Source organism: Xiphophorus couchianus, chromosome 14, assembly GCF_001444195.1.
Source record: "Xiphophorus couchianus chromosome 14, X_couchianus-1.0, whole genome shotgun sequence".
NCBI lineage: Eukaryota > Metazoa > Chordata > Actinopteri > Cyprinodontiformes > Poeciliidae > Xiphophorus > Xiphophorus couchianus.
The window spans coordinates 12155299-12181494 of NC_040241.1; the positions used below are offsets into that span (position 1 = coordinate 12155299).

Sequence of the window (26196 nt, forward strand, 5' to 3'; positions counted from 1 at the left end):
TAAGAGTTTTAATTTTTTTTTTATTAAAAGTACAACTGCTAGTTGAATCAAAACACCCTTTTACAATTTACATTTTTCAACATATTTACATTTTTCTTTCTACAGAACTGTAGGAGGCGTAGTATTGCAGCACAATCGGTTTTAAATATCCAGAGGTGATCGGCAGATCTTCACTCAAGTATCACAGCTCAGATACTTGAAAACTTTGCCGCCTCAGTGACAGTCAGCAGGATGTTTGACATAGCAGGAACAGGAGAATGTGCATGACTCGTTAACTAGTATCTCAAGAAATGCAAAGAATGATGGGCACGTACAATTTCCCAGTCATAGTTAAAAGTGCATGCTGCGTTTTTAGCATCTGATTTGGATCGTATTTTAGTTCTGCGTTACTTCAGTGGTATAAGTTAGGGGGTTATTTACAAGGTGTTTGCTGATAAACAGCGTTCACTGGGATCTTCCGTCTTATTGTCCTTAAAGTGTATGACCGGTGTAGACGTACTCAGCGGGCCTTGCCGTATTTCACCATCATCGTAGCCTGAGAGACCCTGTAGCGCTCCTTGATGTTTCTTCTCCTGACGTGCTCGTTGGTGATCTCGATGACGTTCGTATCGGGGAACCAGCCCTTCTGACCGTCAGACAAACGCATCCCTTCGTACCAGCCTGGAGTTGAAACAACAAAAAAAACAGGAGGGGGGGCGGGAGAGAAGGCGGACGGCAAACAAGGGAAAATTGAAGGTTTTTCTCTTCATGCAAGAAAGTCAAAAGAAAAATTAATAAACTACTAAAGGAAGGTTTGAGGATTAAGGGGGTGTATACTAGGGGTTGAACCAATTAGTCGACTAGTCGACTCTAGGACGTCTCGGGAGTTTTTACATTTCATGTCGACTAGACTAGTCGCAGTCATGTGATTGCCGGTGGTGACAGCCTGTGCTGATCTGACAGCACAGTATACGTCACAAGACACAAGAAAAATAAGTTAATACATTAGTTTAAATGATATGGATGGATGCATATTTGTGGTTTTACAGTGTTTTTAAAAGGAGATGGAGTTGCAGCTGCAGTCCACTACAAAACACGAGCCGTCTAAAACTCGCCCCCTTCCCGCTAAGGATGTCACTTAGCCGGCTCGCGAGTGTGTTTGTCACGACGATCTAACTAATACATTATGATGTTATGTTGCTGATTAAATAAAGATCTGTGGTAATGACAGCTGCTGATTAAATAAAAGTCTGTAGTTGGTAATGGCAGTGTATACTTGTCTGACATATATATAGCCGTGAGTTCGTGCTAAGAATGACACTTCGTGCTTAGAAGTGTCATCAGATCAGCTGTCAGAAGTGTATGACACTCTGACAGCTGATCTGACAGAACACTGGCTACAAAATGGCGTCTTCAAAACAGATCGAGGAAAAGCCCGCATCTTGTCAAACAGGTAGAAATTTGTCAACAGTGTGGAAATATTTCACTAAAGATGACTCTTCTGGTTTAACTACCGTAACATGCAAAATCTGCAAAGCTGTGCTGAAGTACAACAAAAGTACGACCGCGATGCACAGTCATTTGAAAAGGCATCCGCTAATGCTAATGCTAGCTCCTGAACAACCGGCTCGATCCAGTCAGTTGTCAGTAACTCCATTCATGAAACGCCCAGCTGTGACAGGACACCGGCGGCAGCAGATCACAAATTTGCGTCTTGCGTTGCTATGACGTCACAACGACTAGTCAACTCGACATCGACTCGACTTTTATCATGTTGACGTTGACTAGAAAATATCTTAAATCGTTCAATCTGCTGAGTCAGCAGAGCTTCCTGCCGCGCATCGGGCGGAGGAGAAGCAGGTGGTTTCGTTGAATTCAGCTGTAACCAAACGGGATCCGTTCATAACAAGTTTGGCTTGTGATGTTCCAAAAGCACCATGTGTGATAGTTTGACTCCTATAGTAACTATCCAGAGATCATCAGCATCAGCCGGTGTTTAGAAAAAAAAAGTCAGACCCGACTTTGTGCAACAAACTTTTCCCCGCTGCTCACGAAGAATCTCCATAATAGACTTAGTAAAAGCAGGAGAAGGGGAGAGTGTGTGTGTGCGTGTGTGTGTGTGTGTGTGGGGGGGGGGGGGGTCAATATTTGCCGTGAAAATAGCTAATAAAGCCTCCAAGTAGTTGTGAAGGGTTTTTGCGCTTACGTCACTATGACGTCACCGCGACTAGTCGACATCGACTCGACTATTATCATGATGTAGTCGACCTTAAAAAATATGTAGTCGTTCAACCCCTAGTGTATACACAAAGTCAAGGAATGGAGCGGATCAGTGAAACAAAAGCAAATCTGTTCACTTGATACAATTATTCAATCTATATTTGAATCCCATATTTGCAAAAAATAAATAAATCAAAAAACGATGTTTTGAAAATTTCTATGATGCATTTTTTGCCGGTTTTTACCCTCATTGGTTTTGCGGATGACGTTAACGATCTCAGTGGGCTCCAGGCCGAGTTCGTCTGATTGCTGGGCGATGTACTGCTCCACACACTGCACCTGAGGACAATCTGACACACACACACACACACACAACCGTAAGCATGGAACGAGACCAAACACACAGGGTCTGTTTGTCGATGCTGTTCTCACCCCAGTCCTCATAAATCACTTCTTCGTCGACGTCTTCTTTGGTGGTGCTGGGGAAAGCTGCCAACCATCTCTGCATGTCCGACCTGTTGACACAAACGAGCTTTGACTGGACTCTGAAGTAGAGCCTTGTGTTCTTCACCTCCTAATGAAACGATTGACATCCTGCATGATATGCTAACATGCAGCATGTCAGGGTTTACTGATGTTCCTCTTTGGGAGGCGCTGAACGACTGATCATTTGCACTAATTGGATTTTGTTTTTACGGGGTTAGGTCAGGATTACCAAATTTCTCAAATATCTTTCTTCAAATTCATAACTTCACATCTACTTAGCATTAGATGAAATTGTCTTTTACACTGTATGACTCGTTTTTGTTTGCGTTTTCCTTCCAGAAGCTTCTCAATAGTTTGCTGAAGTTCTGACCCGTTCCTCCTGACAAGACTGGTGGAACTGAGTCAGGTTTGTAGGTCATGTTTGTCTATATACTTTCTGTCTTTTACTAAACATTTACTTTATTGTCCTAAAGCAACTTCAGGGTATCTTTGGGATCACTGTCCATTTGAGCCTAAGATAAAACATCCTGGCTGATATCTTGATATTGCTCCAATATTTTCACATAACGCTCTATCCTCGTGACGTCATCTGCTACTTCTTCTTCTCTCCTTGGTTGATTTCGTTTTATTTTCTCTCTCTGAGACCAACTCAGAGTTTCCTTGGCTTGTGTGTTTGGGATCATTGTTTTGCTGAAAATCCCTCCCTTCATTTCATCTTCAGGTTCGAAACAACAACGCCTATGTACATTTCTCAATTAGTTTTTTTTTTCCCAAGTATGTGAAGTCTGCTAGATCCAAATGGTCTCCGTTGCCTCTTAAAGCCCTGAATAAAGCTGTAGTGAGTCCCGTGTGAATTTTCCCTCAACTTTTGAAAGGATTTTTCCTTCCACTCAACTTCACCAGATATGCTCTGATAGGAGAAAACGTTTTTAGCAATGATCTTCTGTAGCTTTACCTTCCATGGTTAGGCCATAATATAACATGTTTTAAAAAATCTCTTTTAAAGGTCTTGTTTTTATTAATATTTTCTGAGAATTATGGTTTTATTATCTGTATGAGCTAATATGAGCATTAAACTTAAGAGAAACACTTGCAACACCAGATTTTATGTGATGAACCTCAATAATATACGAGTTTCAGTTTTTAAATCTCATTACTAAATCAAAGCTTATAGGGGATTAGCTTTTATATATAAACACTCACTTGGTTGGGGCTTTGAGGACCCGCTCCATTGGGCGTCCCTGGTGGTTTTCCAGCATGACGAGGTTGAAGCAGTTCTCGTAGGTTGCGGCACCAAAACATTCATCCAAAGGCTGAGCCTGCACCAGAGATCGATGAGTGTGGTCCATCACCACGTAACGGTCTGAACTGTTCACAACAAACCAGAAACAGAGAGCAGAGCTCAGTCAAACAAACAGCTGAAAGGAGGTTTAACTGGCTGCACAAAAATGTATCCAGGGGGCATTCTGAAAAACAAAACAACCAAAACAACAACCAAAACAAAACAAGCAAATGTGTCACATGCATGTACTGCACAGGTGTCTCTTCTCTTAAATGCCTTCGACAACATTTCCCGTTACACTTGAGGAAGTATCGAGTCAATTCATGAGTGGTGACAGAAAATCGAAGGCATGCAGTGGTTTGTAGTCACATTTTTGCACAGGCGAAATGCTGTGACGGCAGCATGATGAGGGGAAAACGGCGGGAGGAATCTCCCAACCGAGCACACTGAAGCTGAGCCAAAGGAAAAAAACATTAGTTCAGACCATTTTCAACTTTCTGTTAGGCCAGCAGTACGGCAAGCGTGGTTAAACATTGCTCAAGTTCATTAAATCGTGAGTGATAATTAATAAGCTAGCCTGTTTTCACTCGGATGGTTACGCATGTTGTATTAAAAGGCAAAGCAATTATTAAAAATGTTTGAAATTAAATCCTCAATTATTAATATTTTACTACATGACAGAATAATTTAAGAAAACAAATCAAATTCAGAAATGTAAAGACATTTTGCAGGTATCGGATAGGATTTATTTAAAACTGTGTGACTTGCATCAAATGTTATGGATTTCCTTGAACAGGTTTTCACAATTACTGCTGGAGTTCTGGCCATTTCCTCCTGACAAAACTGGTGCAGCAAGTTTATATTAATATCTGCCCAGCTCTTTTCAACAGGACTGAGATCAGGCTTTGTGATGGCCTCGTCAAAACACTGTAATTGTTATCTGTAAGCCACTTTGTAACTAAATTGCTGGTGTGCTTTGAGTCATGTGAAATATTTAGTATTTCCACTGAAGTTCTTCCTTTATGATGCCAATAATTTGACTGTGTCATTCCCTATTAAAAGAAAAAAAAAAGCAACATATTTGTACTTCCATTTAGGGTATTTGACGGAGTGTGCATAAGGCAGACATGACACTGTCATAAACATGAGGGAGTCTTTATAAATGTTTATGACTGTAGTCATGTAGTGGCATTCAGTAAATAATGACACTTTTAAAACAAAGTTGCATTTACAGTCCATTAAAAGTGCCAACTTTGTAAATAATGACAATTTAATGCAAAGTTGGCACTTTTTGTTTTTAAACCCTTTCAGGGGATCTTTTGTGGCCTCTAGTGTCCCTTATATGAAAGTAGGCTGACAGGAAAGGGAGAAAGAGAGGGGGGAAGACATGCGACAAATATCGTCGGGTCCGGGAGTCGAACCCACGACGAGGACTCAAGGCCTCTGAACATGGGTGGTGCTATCCCCTACGCCACCACGGCACGCCCAACAAAGTTGGCACTTTTAATGGACTTCCAATGCAACTTTTAAAGCAACTTCGCATTAAGTGTCATTATTTACCAAATGACACTTCGTGACAACAGTCATAGACATTCATGAAGACCTCTTTATGTTCATGGCAGGTGTCATGTCATCTTTATGACAGTGTAATGTCCGCCTTATGCTCACCCCTTCAGATAAAGTGTTACCGGATCGGGTTCGAAAGCTTGGTAGCTTGTGCTTTTTCCTCCAAATGTAAAGATGGTTAGATAGAGGGAAAAAAAGAGGTGCATCTTTTTATAGTGCATGCAGGCTTTTGGTTTAAGTGGTAAGTAGTATTTTTTTAATGCATCATAGATAGCGTTTCTTCAAAAGCTTTTCTATGTTACCTTTTCTTGACGGTAATTAGCAGGTAATCGTTAAAAAGGAAGAGGTAAACCGCAGAGAACTTGGCCCTCATGTTCACAAAGGTTTTTGCCTTTGACATTTCTTGCAGCTCTCCCTTCTTCTCCAGAAATCGAGTCTCAGAGATGATCGGGATGGCCTGGTGAGGACAGAATGCAGTTTAAACTCTTCATAATTAATAGACGGACATACTGAAGGCGTCCCTGTCTGGGCTTACCCTGAGCTTATCAAACTCAAGCACCTTCGAGATTTCAATCAGCTCTTCCATCTGCCTCATCTTTCCTACGTCTCTGTTACAATGATCAATGATCTGTGTCATTGATCAAAAGGAAAATAAAAAGTCAAAATGTTTATTTTCCTTTTTAAAACAACTCAATCTGCCACTTTTAATCATTCCTCACTCAGCAGGAAATCCGTCCCCAGCACAATAGCTAATATAAGATCTCCAGTTATGTAAAGCAGTGGCCATGTATGCGGAGGGGAAAGTGAAGAGAGAGGGCTGTTTACCTTAGAGACAGAGGCCAGAGCCTTGGAGGCGGTCTGCTCCTCTGGCGTCCCCTCTTTTGTTCTCTTCAAGATGTTCTGAAACGACAAACCAGCTTTCATTCAAGCAGCTCATTCTTTTCCATGCGGATCCTAAACAGGTCACGCGGTGGAGGTGAGGCGAGCCCACGTGTGTCAGGAGGCAGCGAGGATTTCTCTGGAGTGATGGCGTTCCTCACAGTCGCACAGCATGATGAACTCAGAGTAGTGGTGGTTAAAGGAAATAAATAGAAACCGAGAAGGGTCACTCGCTCTGACTGTGCTGACAGAAAATATTTAAAGCTTTTGGGAGCTAATTGTTTGAATTCTTCAGTTCACCACCTAAACCAGAGCAGAACAAGCCTGTTCAGAAATATGTACACCTGTACAGGTCATCCTGAACATCACACTTAACACATGTGGCACACATATAAGTAAAATATGTTGTTTTTACACAACGTTTTGCAAAAGTTTTAAACCACCCATCATTGTTTTTTACACTTTGAACCCAATGAACAAGACTGCCTGCTGACTAAATGGTCTTGATTATTTTCAGGCGTTTTTTTTTGTGACGTTCAAGGCTGCTTCACTCTCTAGCAACAGGAAAACATGTCAGAGCTGATAAACCACCTACATCAGATAAATGGTAAGTCATGTCTTCGAAAACCAAGGGAACAACATGCAGCAAATACCTGACACAGGACCTGAAATGCCGCATAACTTTATCATGTACTGTAAACTCACTGGTAAGATTATCATCTGCTGTATGCTAAGCTTTCAGCTAACAGCCCTGAGTTATCTTTGATATTTTTATACATTTAGCTAGGTAATATGAGTTTGTGAAGAGGCCTACTTTCCCATGTTCTTCGGTTACATATTTCAATACTCAACTACTACGTATTTACTTTAAGTCTTCTTGATGAAGTCTTATAAGTGCATTTATTTTCCCTTAGAACAAAGGTTTAGAATAGTGTGCCACAGCCTGTTGGTGTGTTATTAAATAAGTGAATGCCTCTCTAGGTACTGTGATAAATGCAACATGATGTATTTTACAGCAGAAACCTATGATTTCCAGGTTTCTATCATGTGCTCCAGACGCAACAGATGACCCTGGTAGGTTGCCATTTTTAATTTAAATCTGAAACAAAGTTAAAAGGCACACAGATTTTTTTTAGAGAGAGCTACACATGTAGCTCTTTGTATTCTAGACAATCTTTTGGATTGTGATTATTTTACGTATACTGCTTAAAGTTTAAAGTGTGAGCAAAACTCAGCCTTCCACCTTTTTTCTGTCTTTAAAATCTAAACCAGCATGATGCTGCTCACCTCGATGAGCATCTTGATGCGTGTTATTCGCTGGAAAGGCAGCAGCAGGAAGGAGATGAAGGGCAGCCGCTGACACTGAGGCAGCTCCTGAAGGCGGTTGATGACTGTGGCGAACTGTTCATTAGTCTTCCTGCAGGTATGCAGAAAATCAGATTACATCGCATCAGCTTTAGTATTCCTGCAAGTCACCCTGATTTGGTGGCAATCCAAACAGCTGCTGATAGTTTCTGGTGATGTGAAAGTTGCTTCTTACATGAGTCGGCTGAAGGTCTTTTCCTGGTAGGTCTGGTTGCGGACATAGTCGATGTAGGTGGAAAAGTTGTGCTGGGCGTGATAGTGGAGGATGTTGCATATGTCTGGGAAAACGATCTCCTTGAAAATGTGCTCTTCGAGGTCTTTCAGGAACCTGCAGCAAACGGTTTCATGAAACATCTCCAGATAAGAGCTCCAGGTGCATCAGGAATCCCTTTCTTTTCTGTATCTCTCGTGGTGCGACCTCTCACCTCTCGCTGACCTCGCGGACCTTCAGGATGTTGGAGAAGAGTGTTTTCCTTTCACTAATGATGATTGTCTCTGCCAGCTCCCGGTTTTCCATGAAGTGCTCAGTCAGAACGTAGAGGGACCGCAGGTAGGAAGTCTCTGAGGTTAGGACCTCAAACATGCTCTATCAAGAAGAATCAAAGTCAAACACTGAAACTTAGAACAAAGTAATATTATTTCTTCAGTCCTCTTTATGTTTCCAAGAAATGCCAAACATCCTGTACTCAAGTTGATCCTTCCACAGAAATGTCACCAATAAATGAGCAAATATTTCAATATATTAGAATATCATATCAACAACTTACTTCAAAAAGTAAAGTGTTTTAAAAAGTGTTTTATACAAGTTTTCTGCATGATTCCCTAACTTCCCTAACCTTTTTAAGACCATTAGAAATTGTACAAAAATATACAAAAGAAAATCGCAAATATATTGTATGGGTTGTCAACAGAAGAGCGCTAATGGCTAAGATGTACATCATCCAGCCAACTGGTGATAAATTAGAAATTACCCATGATAGATTCAAAAAGAGCTAGCTAGCTTTACCTGGCTAGTTAGCAAGGGTATATTAGCAGCTAAGGACCGTTAGCCGTAACCGCCTCAAGTCACAGATGATGTCTCTGTGCCAAGCAAATTTTTGCCTAACAGCAAACGTCCATGAGAAAAAAACAAAAACTACATAGAATATATGAGATTAAATATTCCTTCCACAACAAATTTAAAACCTGTGATTAACATATTTAAGGCTTTTTCTCAACAAATTTAAGACTTTTTAAGGTTTTAATTTTAGATAAATTAATCTAAGATGTTTTAAGACCTATTAAGGATGCACAGATAGCTGTTACATCGATTCATTGCACATAAAGCACTGTGTCATGTGTTACATTATGGTATTAACAGTCATGGGAAAACCTGCTCATTTGATGGTCACCGACACTCAAAGCACAGATATCGCTCAAACATGAAAAGTGTAAGGACTCTATGAAATACATGAGTATCACTTTTACCAAGTAAGACTATGACTTGTAGATAATAATTTGTCTGCTTTCAGCGTGTTTGTCTTCCTCACCTCCTGGTACTTGATCTGGTCAACAGTGAGCTGGTCCAGCAGTCCACTCTCCCGTACGGTTGGGTGTTCCTGCCACAAGGTGGTTTGACTCACTGCGGGCACAGGGCTCAATCTGGCTACAAAGTTCCCATTTGACTTTCCAGATGGTTTTTCGCTGAAGCGCGCCGCAAATTCCATAGCGTAGTCCATACTAGTTTTGCTGATGTTTCGGATTACGGTCTGTCGATGAATCTCCTTTTTGATTGCGAAGTCGTTGTACGTTTGGTACAGAGGCTCTGAGGTCAGACAAATCCACGTTTTAGAATGAGGTTAGTTTGTTCCCAGCATGCATTGTTGCAAAGACAAGATTAAGAAAAGAACATGAATCCCCTCAATTAAAAAGCAACAATTACTTTATTTATATTCAAACACAACACAAGCTAGGTGTATTTCTGTCTACACACAGCTTGCAAAATGTAAAAATAAAACAAACCGGTAAACTTCCCTTTGACATTTATCTAGCAGTGTGTGATGTCCAACTTGTCAGTAAATACTATGTAAGTAGCTTGTATAGTTAAACATGGTTTCAATTTCATTCTGAAACAGGTCAAACTCAGTCAGATTGGAAGGAGAGCATCTGTGAAAACCAATTTTTTTAAGTCTTGCTATAGATTTCATATTGGAGTTAGGTCTGTACTTTGACTAGGCCTTCCTATTATATGAAAATGCTTTGACCTAAACTGTTGTAAACCATAAAATCCCAATAAAATGAACCATTGAATGGGATGTGAGTCATTGTGTAACCAGAAGAAGTTGCTATACAGACTTGCGTTTGACCAGACGTGCTTTCAGTTCCACTTGCAACTTGGATCACTTGTGTTAATAATGATACTTTACTGATGTATCTGAGCCTTACCGTCTGTCAGGCACAACTTGAATGAAACCGTCCTTCTGACTGGAGACCTGAAACATGAAACACAAAGTGAGACGTGAACAGTTATCACAGCTACTTTCCCTTCTGTGGGGAACTGTTGGATTAGTGACATCATGTGTCGTCATCACCAGTTGTTGCTTAGAAAAATCACAATGTAGGTCAGAAATGATTTGTTGCCAATTGTAGTCTGTTTACATGGACTAGTTATAGAGGGGCTACTATGGAAAATTGACTTTTTTGAGTTTTATATCACGTTATAATGTTATTCCCTCATCAAAAACATTCCAACGCTCTTAAGAAGGGTTTATAAACGGCATAACAGTGGAGCATCATTGTGACGAAGTGCTGAAGGTGGGGCGTCGGAAAGAGTAGGGGCTTCTTAAAGAGACAGAGGCCAATTTCGAGGTGTTAATCGAAAAGCCAAAGTTTTTTAAAGTTATGTTTGACATATGCAACATTTTCATAACAACTGGAGGTAACATCGTTACTTGATAGTGCTATAAAACAGCACAGATACAAAATACAAAACTTGAAAACATTAACAACTTACTGGTCTGTGTCTTCTTCCTCTCCATTTCTTTTATCTTCTTCTTCTATTGTAAAAGAACAAGCATTGGTTCAGATAATGAGCAATTCAGCGCAGGAGGAGATTCTGATCTCGCTTAAGTACAAACCTGACAAGTTGGCAGACTGCATCGAGACACTGCTGGCCCTCCTGGAGTGGGTCTTCGGTGGAGCCGGTGGGGGTCTGCAAGGAAGCAGAGGGCTGCTTGGAGGAGACGTTTTGGGGAGTTGTGGTCTGACCCGACTGGTTGTGAGGTTGCTGCCATTGTAGACCGGAGAACCGTTCACAGAGACCCTCGGTAGTATGGGAGGTGGTTCTGTTGTGTTATCAAGCTCAGGTATAGTGTCTGAGGGGCCGTGGGAAGGTTTCTCCCGTCGAGCTGGTTGGTGGACTTTTATTTTAGGAACTTCATGCAAGTCATTCCTCGAAGATGAGAGTTTTCTAGCGCCCCGATCAGCGTCAGGTAGATGGAGTTCGTAGATACTACTCCCCTCGTCATCTTCTGGGTGTTGGCTTGGGACCGGTGGAGGCTGAGGATTTTTTTGAGGTAAAGGTTGACAGCGAGTAAGGGAAGCCAGAGAACCGTGGTCTGAAAGTTTTTTCAGACCCCCAGCCAGTGCAATTTCCAGAGACTGATGGAACTGTGATTTTGCCATTTTCACATCTTTTGGCCCATTCTTCTCCTTCCCTTCATTTTCTCCCTCTTTAATCTTCTCACCAACCTTTCCACCATGTGCTCCATCCTGTGGAAGCTGATGTGCTCCATCTGCTGCATTCACTTTCATCTCCTTTGTAAGTTCAGCTGCTGTCTCTTCTCTCTGGACACGCACTGTTTTCTCTGCTTCCTTCGGTTCTCCCTCCATCCCCACTTTGAACGCTTTCTCTACTTTGTGCTGTTCCACTTCATTCTTTTCTTCGTGTTCATCCCTCTTTTTCTCTGAGTCGTTCTTTTCCACCTTATCCTCTGCTGCCTTCAGCTCCCCCTCCTTCTTCTGTGCTGGTAATTCAGACTCATATTCTTGTTCCTGTCCTCCAACGTCCTGTTCTTCTCTTTGCAGCGCCTCTATTTGATTTGCTTTCTGTCCCCTCACATCTTTCTCTTCTCTCCGCCCTTCCCTGTTGATCTGACCCTCCCCACGTGGAGAGTCTTCATCCACAGGCACCCATATGAGCATCATGCCGGGTCTCTTTAGATGACACACGCAGGTGCAGGTTATGTTGCAGCAGCGACTGAGAGGAGTATACAGCATGTCCTCTGCGTTTGCTTCAGCCGCTCCTGTCCCCTGATCCTCCACCTCCTTCCCATCAGGTGCTGGAGACACACAAGAGGTACATCTTCATTTTTGACTGGTTTCATGCCATCTTGACCCCTCTTCCCCCATCTTTGGCATTTTTTAATTAGCTTCAGGAATTTCATCACTACAGTTTCTTGGAAAAGTATTCATACCTTTTAAGCCTTTTTTATATTTGATAACCACAAGCTTCAACGTATTTTATCAGAATTCCTTCAAAAAGACCAACACAAAGTAATGCATAATTGACAAGTGGATAGATTTGCGTTCAGCTCTCAGGCAGGAAAAGCTTTTAGTGTACTTACAGCTGCAAGTCTTTTGGGGGAAGGCTTCTAGACACTGAACTCTTTTCACTACTCTTTGCAAAACAGTTCACTACTCAGATTGGATGAAGAGCGTCTGTGAACATCTATTTTTAAAGACTCGCCACAGATTCTAAATGGGATTTGGCTCTAGAAAAGCATCCCCAAAACATGATGCTGCTACCACCGTGTTTTATTGTAGTGATAGTGTGTTCAGAGTGCAGTGATGTACAGAGTCAGTTTTCTGCCACATAATACATGTTTCATATACTAAAAGAAGCAGGTTTGTGGAGTGCACCACTAATCTTTTGGCTGCTTCTCTGACTGATCCTCTCAGTAGGTCAGTTTAGATAAAAAACCATGTCCTTGTAGGTTTAGTGCATACTTTTCCCATGCACTAAAAGTATGCAAGGATTTACTCATGCATTTTTAACGTGATTTACTCAACAGTACTCTTGAGTTGTTAGAGGCTTGGGATGTTGTTAAAGAAGAAATTATATATTTTACAGGCACACAGTGCCATTTTATAGATAGCTTCAGTTGTTATAAAAATGTTGCATAAACCAAACACTGACTTTAAAGAAATTTGACTTTGCAATTTGATGCCTTGAATTGGGTCACTGTCTCTTTAAGAAGCTCTTGCTCTTTCTGACACTACACGCCATCACAACACTCCTCCATGAAGCCGTTTACAACCGTTCTTAGACACATTGGGGAGTTAAGCTTAGAAGACTCGAAGTTCTATCAGGTGTTTGCTAATTGCTGCTGTCGCTAGTCTGGAGGAGCTGAGTGGGAGCTGTGTGAGGCGTTTTGAAAATAGGTGGCGCTTTGTGTGAGCAACTATTTAATCTCCGATAAATGGTTGCCATGGGAGATTAAAGTATTCATCAAACATGCATGAAAGAATCGAGGCAAGGAATAACATTATAACATGATATAAAACTAAAAAAGAAAATATTTCATTACTTTCCCATTTTAATCAAAATCCAACACTGCTATAAACTTCTCTAGAGTTTTATTTCTGCTCTGCTTGGTGAGTTTACTGGTCTTCAAGATGCTTCGTGATAAACTGATGTCCTCTAACAAACTTCTGAAGCCTTCACAGAACACCTGGATTTATGAGGCTAAAAATGTGACTTTTTGTTGGACTGGATTTTATTCAGGAGTTCCAGAGTAGAGGGGGATAAGCAGAAATCAGCAGCACACCTTTAAGTTTTTAATTGAAAAATAAACCATGTATCATTCTCCTTCCATTTCACAATTCTACACAGATTTGTGTTGGTCTACCACTCAATATATGCATTGAGGTCTGTGGCTGTATTGCGTTATGTAATGCTAAAAGTTATGAATACATTTGCAATGACATGCAGATAAAGTAATGTTGTGCGTGATTCTCTTTAACTAGAATAGTAGGAGCATTCCAGGAAAGAACTAATACAGGTCAGAAAGTCAACATGAAAACAACAATAAGAGGGGGAAAAAAATTATTAAAAGCTGATTGCTTTTCCTCCCCTGGCTATTTCCTACAGTTCCTGCACTGAAACAATTAAATATTTTTAGGCCAGAGGAGCCAGGGGCTTCCTCCTCCCAGTGGGACATGTCTGCAACTCTGCCCCTGGAAGCCATCCTGAAGGCATGTGGCACAGGTCCAAACCCTTTAAACTGGTTCATTTAAAAGGATAAGAGCAGCAGCTCCTCTATTAGACTCCTCCCAAACAGCTGAGATCTTACAAGTACAACTCACATAAAACCGTAGGCGAGGGTTGGAATGCAGATCAGCAGCTTTACCTTTATGTTTTAGCTACTTAGCTTCTCCTCTACTAGACAGAGCCACTCACTCCTAACCCTGAGTTGGTTGGCCACTTTTTGCGAAGGCAGATCATGTTACATAGAAAATCTCATCCGTTAGTGCAGTAATACTTTGAATGTAAAATAATGTAGTTTAAATCTACATGCAGAACTCCAGAAAAGATCCAAAAAGAAGAAAAGATATCCACGAGCTGCAGTTCTAGTACGCCATAGGAGGATATATTTACAAATGCAGTCACTAAACTGATATTTAGATTTTTTTAACAAGGACTTTTCTAGAGAACCACAGGAAAATATGGCCTTTGACATACTGGAAATGCCCAGCATGTTCTTAGTCTTTGACATATTGGACATTTCCCGTCCAGTACTTTCAGCTCATCTGGACTTTTTGGCAGTGCGTGCTTTAAAATTGAGAAACAGCTTCCAACAGAATGGAGAGGAATCGTCCTTCAACTACTGTTTTATCAATTCACCAAAAGAAATTGGAACCCGCAGGGTCATAGTGAGCAGGCTGGTAGTAATAAAGTGCCTGAAGATTCAGTTTAAATTAAAACTGGTTCTTGCAGCAAGAACAGTATGTCCAGGCATCCTTTGCATTTATCCAGATCAATTAAAAAATACTTTATTTATCCCAAAGGGAAATTAAGTGTTGTCGTAATTCATATTATTCAAGGATCTTCAAAGTGTTCATGGAGATTATGATGCCATAGGTAGGAAGGATCTCCAGTAGCAGCAAGTCTTGCAACGACTCCTAACAGGCCTCTGACTGAAGTCATTGTTGCTATTTGATGATCTCATTACTGTGATGGCTAACAGCTCAGTCCAGTGCAGCAGAAATTGAGCCGTTAGTATTTCACAGTAGCAAGTCCTGAATGACACCATTGGTTGATTGCAAGCACTGCTATTCCAGGTCATTTGCTCTTGCCACTCCTATTTAAATTTCTCTCTGGCGGTATGGTTAAAGAAGCATAACATTAAGATCCATGGAAGCGATGGTTTCAACTTCCTTTCCTGTTTCTACGTCCAGGAAGTTTAATTTTCAACACCTCTGGGATTTGGGGTCATAGTTCAGGTATTATACGTTTTTGAGATGATAATCAACTCCTAGTTGTAAAAACAATATATCAGAACTAACTGAGCTCCTCCAACATGCTGTCACCATTAGCGGTGCAATTAGACAATTTATTCACACATTTGGTAATAACTTAATTTACCCCAGGGACCCCTCAAGTTTAGGAGCCGTTTTATTTGTGAGAATAAGAGTTTAGTCAGAAGAGTTTAGTGGCTTATGACAAAAATTATTCCTCCCAAAATCGTCAGGCAATTGAGGAAAAATCAGTGATAATGAAGGCAATCATTAAAAATAATAATAATTTGAAAGACCTTAAGAAAACTTAAAGAGTTGTTGATTAGCACAATATAAGAGACGTGTTCTCAGCTTGCCACATAACCTCAGGTTATCTTCATTTTTTTATTTTTTACAGACAGTGTATAATATATGATAAGAGATTCTTTTGTTATGTCAGGGTAAAGGTGATCCATGAAATATCATGTGACCTTTTAATGAACCTCAGCGAAAATACAATTATATAACAATTGTTTCACTTTACCAAGGTTAGATCATTAAATATCCACTTCCTCCACTGGAATGTACACATGAATTTCACTGAAGGCCATGCGCCAAAAACCCGAGTCTTAAATATTTGTAGTTCTCAGGAGCGGAACGAGACTCTGCTGTTCCGTGTCTAACGTCAGTCAGTTGGGCTGGCACAGAACAGCCGAGCTGACTGACCTGTTTTCTGTAAACCCGCGTTTACAGAAAAGAGGAGGGTGCCAAACCAGTCTGTCTGTCTGTCTGTAAGCTCCCTGACTCTACTGTACATTTTAGATGTGAAAACAATTCATACCAGACTGCTAACTGCTCCTCCATGCTTCACGCTGCATGTGTATAAAGAACTACAATTTTGTCACCGTCTCTTCAGCAGGTTTTTGTGCATTTTATTACATATTTCAGCTTATTTTGCTTTTTTGTGTATTAAAAGTTGAAGAAAAAAAAGAATAAATTGTGTTGCATACTGTCAGGCGTATCTAAACTGAAAGAAGAATCTTGAAAGAGTAAATTAAACTTTTTCTTGTCAAATTTATTTTGAGCATGGGTTAAAACAAGCCTGAGTTCGGAGTTCAATGTGAAACCGCTACTAGCGCAGGGTAAACTGCAAGTTGTGTGTGAAACAGTTGGAAGATACAGGAACTGAGAATCAGATGTGGGCATCACATGAAGATAAAATACAGTTTTCATGGTCTGGTTCTTGCATTAAAGACCAAATGTTTGATAATTATAACTGCAAGTGAAAGCCTTGATCCTATGTCGTTACTGATGGTTTTGGTTAGTGCAATGCGTTGCATGGAGGAAAGGTTTGTTGGTTAAGAAGATATAGGAAGAGTCTTAAACCAATGGAAATGTTTTTTCTTTTAGAACAGGTGACCTGGGTGTCCTGGAGCAAAACTAAAAGTGGAAGTGATATGCTTTAGCTCACTCACAACTTCATTTCAGTCTTCAGGTATTTCCCAGAAAGAAAGGAGTGCAACAGAGTCCAACAGATTTCTAGCTTGTTACTCAGGAGTGACTGGTTCCAGCACTGAACAAAACAAGGAGCTAACATAAAATGACCCCTTAGAAAAATACCCAAATTCACAGAAAATGTTTCAGGATGCACCAAGACACATCCCGCCATTTTGAATCACAGACTTGCTCGGCTGCCGTACCTGATCGTCGTTTGTAAATGTTCATGCCTTCGCTCTCCTCTCCTATGCTCTCCGTTTGTCTCCGCAGGAAGCGGCTCCTCTTCTTGGGCAGCGGCGGCGCCTCGGGTTTTGAGGCAATGCTGTTAGGTTTGGGTCTCGTCTCAGGTGGTTTTTTCACCTGCGTGCTTGGCGAGAGTTCTGCGGCACCAGTCACCAGCTGCTTTCCTGCTGCTTCGCTGGAGTCCTGCTTGGTGAACCTTTTTGCTATTTTCTTTACCTTTCCTTGCATGGAGCCTCCGCCCACAGGTGAAGGGGAGGTCCTGTGTACCAGTCCAGGAGGCATTTCTGGTTTTGGTTTGACCTCTGGCTTGAGGAGCGACGCAGGCCATTCCTGGACAGACATCGCAGCTGATGGTTGCTTTCTGTTTCAGGAAAGAGTCAGAGGACTGGGATGTGTGGGAATTTTATCATCACCTGATGAAAGAAAAAAGGAAACAGGAACATTTAATGAGTGTCTTAAGCAACCTTTTACAACAGGGCAATAAATGACTCATAACTCAGGATATCATCCTAGATTCAGACTTTGAGCTCTGAGTTATAAATCTGCCTAATGAAGAGCTCAGGATCTGCTCTGCTTGAGGTTCACTGCTTCCCACTGAACACCCATTTTAAACCCAAGATAACGTCAAACCAGCTCAACTGGGTATTCTGTTTGCATCACTACAGATACAAATCTTGTGACATTTTCATTGTCTCTGATTCATATTCCTTTGTATTCTTCTGAAACTTCTTACAATGTTAATTATTTACAGATGAAAGCACTGCATTAATTATTCATTTACTACTTTATAGCCCTTTAGTTTCAGCAGCATCACGGGAAAAATATTGATCAGTAACATTACACTGCAAAAGAAAACCATAAAATCTAACCAAGTATTTTGGTCTTGTTTCTAGTGCAAATACTTTGAATACATTTGAAATAAAACAAAATTAATTTACAAGTAACGTTTCAGCGCTAGAAGCTTAAGTGAATAATTCCTTAATATTGATGAAAAAGTGCCAACTATAGATGAAATAATCTGCCAATATTCTTTTTCATTAATATTAAGAAATAATTTACTTAAAATAAGCTCCTATATTGTGCTGCATAGTTACATTTAAGTTAGATTTGTCTTTGTGTTTTTGCAGTGCTCACGTTTCATAAAAGGGCAACAGTATTTTTTTGTTTTCAAAACTAAAGCAGAGGAGAGGTCTAAAACCCCGTGAAAAAGTATTTCCCTCCCAAAGATTTATTAAGTTAAATGTTTGAGATCACTAAATAAATACAACATCAGACTGTATAGCCAGAGTAAATACAAAATGCTGTTTTAAATTTGAAAAAGCTACAGTATTCAATCAGCTGGATGCAATGTGAATTTATAACTCCCTTCTGAAGCTAATAACTGGTTTCATCACCTTCACAGATGCCATCAAGGATTTATGATAACTGGTGATGAGTCTTTTACGTCGCTGTGGAGAAATTTTAGCTTACTCTTATTAATATGTAGTTATTACATATGTAATATGTAATACGTTTAGCTTACTAAAATCCTCTTTCAGGTCCTACTAGCATCTCAGTTGGTACTGAGTCCAAACTTTTTTTAGGCCATTCCAAAACCTTAGTTGTTTTTCAGCCATTCAGAGATGGACATGCTGGTATGAGATCATCGTCCCATCGTTCGACAGGTTGGTTTGAATCGCGTTTCCCCCTAGCTATCAAAATTATATTTTATAAACGTTTTTTTGTATGTAATCAGGTTATCTTCATTTGATAGTAAACATAGTTTGATGATATAAAACATTCATGTGCCCCCCAAAAAAGAACAAACTAAACTTTTGTGAACATTTATATTATTTTTTTATTTCTTATATTTGATAAAAACAAAATGTGTTAGTTATTACCGCAGCGGTAATCCCAGTGCTAATCGGACTAAGGAGTTTCCTGGCTCAGATCTTGCATGGGGACTTTCTGCATCACGTTTCCTTTTGGTGTTGTTTCTCCAGATCCGTCGAGTGCTTTACAGACTTCACAGAATATATGAATGTATGAACCGAACAAGGAAACAAATCTCAAATCTTCTCTGTCATATATAGGCAGAGTTACATAGGAGCAAATTTTTCAGAACTTTTTCTAGGACTTCCCAGTTTGCAGTTAATGTTTTAACCAGCATTTGAACAACTAAAAAGACATTTAACTTCCTTGTTCTATGAAAAGGAATGTTAGGAACCAGACATTAAAATGCTTTTCCGATTTTATCTACTGGTTCTGTGCCAAAATATGCCAATAATCTTCAACGTACCCCTAACCCTCTTATTAACCAACAATGTTAGTATGAGGCTTTTAAAACCAGGGACTCTTAGTATTTATTAGCTAAGATATTTATCTCTAAGCATCTATGTTTCCTTGCAGAAAGTTAACAATTTTATCTAGTGAAACTAAAGCTCAGTATCTGGACCTGTTCTCAAACTTTAAGCAGGTAAGATGCCCTGACTGGCTTGGAGCTGGAGCGTGGAAAGAAGGCGGAATATTTACTCTGTTTTTGTTAAGCAGGACCGGCCCTGCGGGATGTCAGAAAAATAAGATAAGTCAGTGAAGTTATTAATACACTAAATATATGTCAGCTTCTTTAGCCTTTCAACACACTGTATATAAACCGAAAGATAAGGTTGCAACAAAATGTGCACATTCAAAAGAGGGAGTCTCCACTGATGGTCATAAGATCTTAGCTTCCTACTGAGACTGAGCTGACCGACCTCTGAGGTCTCTCTGTAGCGCTTTGATTAACAGGATGCTGTACTGCCATTACAGTCTTATATTGTTTTTATTGTGTTTTTATTGTTTCCCTTGATTTTTATTGTTTACAATAAAAACACAGAAGTTTATGTAGACAGAATAAAAAGGCACATAAACTTTGTTCCTCACTCCCTCGAGTTAAATCAGACCAAACTTCTCTGTTTATAGGTCAGTTGGAATTACCAAAACTATTTTCTTTTTGCTAAATGCCACAATAATGAGAGAGAGAACCTGTCAGAGATTTACTTATTCAAATTCAATTACATTCAAAAGTACTTTATTGATCCCAAAGGGAAATAAAATGTCGTTGTAACTCTGGTGATGACTGTGGGCAGGAAAGATCTCCAACCGCGGTCTGCATCACAACAAATTTCAAGAAGAGTACGATGGTTTTTCTATGACAGGCTCATGAAAAGGATGGTCAGGGTTGTCCATAATTTCCTTTATTTTATGTCCCTTTACAATCATGTAGAGCTCTGTGTTGGCCCATCACATGTAACTCCAAAGACAAACACTAAGATTTGCAGATTTTACATGACAAAATTTGACAAGTTCAATGGGTGTGAATACTTTTGCAAAAAAAAGAACAAAATTTTATAAAAGGTCTTAAGGTAGAAATATGACGACACTGAAGTGAAATGTGTTTGATGTGGGTGACCAAATATCCATACTACAGATTCTCCTCACCATATTTATTTGATGTGAGGGGAGCAGCAGGTAAATCAAAAGCAAACAGGGGTTAGTCATCCTCTGAGTCATGCTGCATAAAGATACTATCGCTGCTTTGTATGATAGCTCCAAACACACACCCACGCCCGCGCACACACACCCACACACACACACACACACGCACACACACCTAGCACCTGGCTGCAGTAATAATGACAAGGTACATTTTAAGTAGAATTACTTCACTGAAAATAGTGAATAATCCCAAAGGAACACAGATTAATTTATTCCCTTGATTCAGAACAATTATCATTTAAACGACTTGGGAAGTGATTTTAACAACATTCAGTGAAGGGTGCTGAAAATAACAGCATGGTGCTAGCTTCAGCACTCTACCTGGTGCATGAAGGTACGAAAAGGAGATTAAATAACATTTAGCTTGATCTAAAGACCATTTTCAGTGAATCAATTAGAGCAATTTTAATTAATGTCAAGGAGTTTGACTGGAGACATTTTTAAATGGACTCTATGTTTTAATATGATTCTTTGAGCTTGTAAGGAGTATTTAATGGATAATGTTACTTTTTTTTTCTCTGTTTCAATTAAGTCTCCAGAATTTAACAAAACCCCTGCAGAGCTATGTCTTTTAGTGAGTGTAACTAAAGGGTTCAGTAACTTTAGTTTAACCTAAAAGTGATTAAAACTGTACTGCAAATAAAATTATTGCAGTCAAAAAACCCTTACAACATGTTCTTGACCTGCAAGCGTTTGTCAACCAGTATGTAAGAAAAGTGCACCAGCTAGTCAGACCAGTTTGGAAGGGCCATGTTGACTGCCAATAAGGAGACAGAGTTTCATGTTACAATCACGCTGAAAAGGCACACACTGAAGAGTTAATATTACAAGACGATTATTTTTCAATTTACAACAATAAGAAAATGTTTTAGAGTCAACGTGAGGTAAAGAAATACAACAGCAGCAGGTTTGAGTAGGGTGGAGCTGCGTCTTTCCCAGGCTTTAGATTTGGCCCTCGGGTTATTTTCATTATACAGAGTGACATACAAACGTTAAACTGAAGGGTGTGTTTAATCCAGGCAGTGGGGCTAACACATTGTGATTGTGTTTTAAGGGGATGAAGGACAAAACAACTCCCCTTATTCTCTCTTTTAGACACACTCTACCCCTTTTGTCTCTCTTTGCCCCAATGACCCAGTTAGTTCAATAGCCCAGTCCAGCAGCTTACAGTTTTGTGGACGTACTCAGGACAGGGCAGGTCAGTGGACTTCACTGTAATACTATTTGTCTGACTAAATCCAATACAAGTGGTGTGATCCCCTAAAGCAGCCCAGTTTGAGAACAAGAGGGGCAGCTTTGAACACAATTCCTTTTGTGCGTGATGGACACAGTTCGCCATCTGTCTGAAGTGTCTGAAATGAAGTGGCTGGAGGGGAGGGGGACTGCGGTGCATGTGAAGAGTGGGTAAGCTCCACGCTGGCCAGGGAAAGCGGAAAAGGTGTTTCAGGAAGGAGGGCGGATACATGGAGGGATGAGAATCCAGGAAAAACATGGAAACACTCCTGCTGACATGTTGGTTGTAGCTACTGAGAGAAGAGTATTCCTGTATGTGTTATTAATTATACAGAGATGAAATTCTGATTAGATTTATTATATTAATAAGTTGCTAAATAAAAAGCTAAACCCTTAGAGGTAACTACATATTAATAAAAACTGGTCCAATATGGAGAGAAGCATAGGAATTATTGAACATGTCCATTATTGGGTTATATGTTTTTATGTTAAACAACAAAACCATACATTTTCTTTACAAACTGATGCAAATGTCACTTCTTTAAAATAAAACAAGATTATAATATCATGTAAAGTTATGACTGTTTTCTATAGGAGAACAGGTGCTCCGCCAACCAATATACACTAGCTATACAACCAAAAATTTACCTAATCTCATTTAAACTAAAACATATAAGATAAGAGAAAACTTACCAAATCAAGGTTTTTGACTGTTCCGCTTTGGTTTTTCGGGTCTACAATGAGGCTAGCATCTTGAACTACTTCTCTTTGGCAAGTAAGAAAGCCGCTCGGCGTAAACTCCGCTCGCGTCACGAGGAAAACTTAAAAAACGGTCGTTGAAAGTGACAAAAAAAAATTTAAATTAATATCCGGTGAGATCAATTCAATTCATAAATGTCTGTCTGTCGGCCGTGCTGAGTGCGCTCCCATCACCCCCTTGTTGTTGTCTCGTCTTTGTTACAAGCGCCGTTTATGAGAGGATCGGACGGAAAGGAGGAGAGAGGAGCAGGAGAGGTTCGAACCGACAAGTAGTGCGCAGTGAAACCAACTGTTTCCGGTGGAGCGTTTCAAAATAAAGCAAAATTTGACGAAGAGACTCCGGAAGTGGTTTCAAAATAAAACGAATAAGAAAACCACACTACAGTATACAAACCGTACTGTTACGTTGCATATAAACACAATTATATTTCTCCACTGAGTGTTTGGAGGTTAAATTATTTGCACATGAGAGGGCAGAGTAGTGACAAAAAAGTAGGTGTAGTTACGTCGGCTTGTCTTCAAGTAGAGAGAATTGTTTGCTTATGCCTAGACAAGTGTTTGCCTGTCTTTGCCTTAGTTTGTTTGCTCAGTGATCGGCAATCACATAGATAGACATACAGTAGATGCTGCTGGTATGTATGTTTTACTTATTCTCTTTAAACTAACTGGGGAAATGTGAATTTATTTGTTCAAGAGTACTTTTTTTCTCCTCCTCCAAGATTGTGAGCATATGTTTGTTTCATTAAGATGAATTTTAAAACAATTTGCAGTTAGATCATAAATCAATATTTTGTATCTTTCGATACAAAATACTGTTGATTCAAACAAAAATTTGCACTTAATTTATATAACTGTTTATTGTTTAAGATTCTCAATCTGTACGATCAAGCATCAAGAGAAAGAGGAAAACAAAATGAGTATAGTTTTCCTCTGTTGGCTGCCATGCCCTGTGGAGTTTAGGCAAAAAGAAAGTAACTCGACATATGATTTTTAACAAATTCATTTCATTACTTGAGTACAAACAGCCCCAAGCACAGTGCCATTAAACTACATCTTAACAGTCATCGCAGTATCATTGAGTGCCAAATTGCAAATGACTGTTTATGCAATATGCTGCATCCAGTTCCAATGTTTGGGTAAAATACTGCAGACTGCAGAAAATCCACATGGTTTTTGCAGCCATCAAGCTTCTGGCATATCCATCTCTGCTGGATATTTGACCAGTCTTCTTATCAGAATTGGTAAATATAATTTGGTTGGATTCCTGGCACAGATCTAACTCTTCAGTAAACACACACACATTTTAAATAGGTTAGGCTTTATGTTTACCTTATCATAAACATTCAAAAACAACTTTTTGACATTTATATGAGATCATTTTCCTGCTAGGACACCAAACAGGCCACAATAATAATTATAATGATCTTTACCAAAAGCGTTTTTGAACTTCATATTGCTATGTCGTAACAAAGAAACACTTAACAATAGTTATCTCCCCACTTGTGTGTCTCTTTGTCTGATACTCCCACCTAGTGTCTGAGTATAGAACATACTATAACATAAAATGTGAAAAACAATTCCAGTGCATTTGCTTCAGTTACCTAACTTCACATTATGCTTGTAAGCATTTATATGGAATATTTATTAGTATAACTGTCATTTACAATGGTTTGAAAAACAAATTTAGTGATATTTATCTTTATCCAGCAAACTCACCATCCAGAAATGTCTTCCGTTTCTAATATTGTCCTCCATTTCTAATATTGTCCTAAGACATTTAATCAAAATAGGTTTGGCAGTAATAAAAACCTCCACTGTTATAATTTCATAAATGATTGGATTGGAAATGTTGGTTCCAGCATGAAGTCTTTCTAACATGTTAAAATAAGGTAATCACAAAAACATATTTCTTTACTTTGACCCAAAATTCATAAATAACTTTGACTTCAAAGGCGCAAGTTTACACCTAAATCCTTTTTTTTTTAATCAATGTAATTATATTTGATATATCAAAAAATCTTTAAGGCTTTTATTAAATGGGGATTAAACATCTTCTCCAAATCAAGTATTTTACCAAGCTTTATGGTAAATTTGTTTGCATACACTATTATTGAGAGTAGGCACACAAAAATTAATAATGGAGGCAGTTATAATAATGTGATTCTAATAATAATATAATGCTCATAATATTATTTATTTATAATATTTATTATTTCCTTAAAGCACCCTCAGTACTGATGGTATTATTATTAATTATTATAGTTATTATTATTATTATTTTCTTCTGTTTTTTCTCCTGGTCCTGAATGCTCGCTGTTGTAGCCCTCCCTTGCACCATACGTTGAATGAGGAGTGCATCAAATAAAGAGGCAGTCATGAATGAGAAGTAGACCCGGTAAGTTTGGTAGAGGTGAAATTCTACAACGTCTTACGGCTCCATCGCGTTGTTTTAAATATGGACATTAGATCAATAATTCATATTTATGTCCTTTATCGATGTAAAGAAATGCCCATCTATGTAACTTGGCTGCACTTGATGCGCATAGATACTGCGGCATTGGCTTTCTACTTAGCGACCGCAGTGCCCGCTCGTATCGCTCCGCAAGGAGAGGAAGTGCTCGTAGACCAATCACATCTGTGTTTACACCGTCACCTGTCAAACACCTCTGCTACATTTCTCTCTGAAAGGTAGGATTTCCCTGCTTATTTTTTTAGCCACATTAAAAAAAAACAACAAAAAACTAAACTGTAAGCGATATAAATAAGGTCTCAGTGTAGCTTTACGTGACTAATAAACCGGCCCGTTTGTTCAGGAGAAGGATGTGGGGACAGTGAGGTTGCGCCCCCAGAGCTAGCTAGCTGGAGCTGGTTATCTCTCCGCGCGAGGCTTGGTTTTTTTTAGCCGATTATCGGAAAGCCCTTGTACCTAATCATCTCTCGCCGAGGCCGGCTCAGTGTGGTGCGTGTTAGCATAGCGGACCGATCGGTTTGATAGTATAAATCCTCTGTCTGGGGTTTCCCGTGTTAGCAAAGGTTGTCTTAGCCGAGTGGCTAACAAGGACCAACATGCAGATGCAGCGTCGAGGTGCGTCTCGCTGCTCAGTCAGGATTAATGGTTCTTATTCATCTGGAGGAAACTGATAGCAGGCTGCCACTGACTGTCACTACTGAGCTAATGATAGCTGGGCTATGTTTGTCCCTTTACTTTGTTTTTCGGTCTTTATACCCCCAGCAAGTCATTAACCACAACCAATGAGATTCTTCGTAATGTTCGGCACAGACACTAGTAGAGGTCGAGCAATCGGGTTATTTTTAATGCCCAGTACCGATCTATAGAAATCTACAGCCGAGGGTCGATTTATAAAGCTTGATCATTTTTTTGTCTTTCACCCACGTACATTACAGGCTAATAGAAACACACATTACAATGTAATAGCGTTTTAAAATATAGTAATCTATTTGTTTTTAGCAATTTGGTACTATAATCCCTCATGCTTGTGCTGTAGATTATCAAAGACAAGTAATAAATACATTTCCAAGCATAAAGGTATCCTTATTTTCTTCTTGAAACTATAATTTTCTAAAGAAAAGATAAAGTTGATGGTAAACTCACGATGATTATTTTAAATGACCACATGCATATGTTGGCTCCTCGGGTAAAAGGTAAAAATCTATAATATAAATAACCTTTAATT

General features: G+C 39.5%; 2 protein-coding genes and 1 long non-coding RNA gene across 4 annotated transcripts in view; 2 read left to right on the forward strand and 1 right to left on the reverse strand.

Annotated features, from left to right (window-relative positions):
• Nucleotides 1–12: 12 nt before the first annotated feature.
• On the reverse strand, nt 13–22763 carry arhgef15b (Rho guanine nucleotide exchange factor 15b). The gene is made up of 16 exons (XM_028038870.1): nt 22436–22763; nt 16954–17406; nt 10894–12096; nt 10770–10812; nt 10202–10248; nt 9307–9581; nt 8203–8363; nt 7953–8105; nt 7700–7829; nt 6359–6433; nt 6069–6161; nt 5836–5990; nt 3889–4053; nt 2632–2714; nt 2445–2549; nt 13–660 (listed from the first exon to the last, which is right to left on the reverse strand). Exons 2-16 carry the CDS (start codon nt 17333–17335, stop codon nt 500–502), a joined length of 3231 nt encoding a protein of 1076 aa, XP_027894671.1. The 5' UTR covers nt 17336–17406; nt 22436–22763; the 3' UTR covers nt 13–499.
• LOC114157724 (uncharacterized) lies at nt 4060–4887 on the forward strand. The gene is made up of 2 exons (XR_003598235.1): nt 4060–4603; nt 4678–4887. It is a non-coding gene; the product is annotated as an uncharacterized LOC114157724 (long non-coding RNA).
• Nucleotides 22764–25068: 2305 nt separating the features above from the next.
• hdlbpb (high density lipoprotein binding protein b) overlaps nt 25069–26196 on the forward strand; it is a 34682-nt gene continuing 33554 nt past the window's right edge. For both annotated transcript variants that reach the window (XM_028037362.1, XM_028037361.1), the window contains exon 1: nt 25069–25189. The gene's annotated coding sequence lies outside the window, so the exon portion shown is untranslated. The remainder of the gene's footprint in view (nt 25190–26196) is intronic.

What these genes read in the sequence shown, in the direction of transcription:
- arhgef15b (XM_028038870.1), bottom strand. Translation starts at nt 17,335, where the DNA reads ATGTCTGTCCAGGAATGGCCTGCGTCGCTCCTCAAGCCAGAGGTCAAA. An exon ending in GTCCTCAAAGCCCCAACCAA is followed by an intron (nt 2,715 to 3,888) that starts GTGAGTGTTTAT and finishes TTGTGTCAACAG; the next exon opens with GTCGGACATGCAGAGATGGT. An exon ending in CATCCGCAAAACCAATGAGG is followed by an intron (nt 661 to 2,444) that starts GTAAAAACCGGC and finishes TTTCAACTCCAG; the next exon opens with GCTGGTACGAAGGGATGCGT.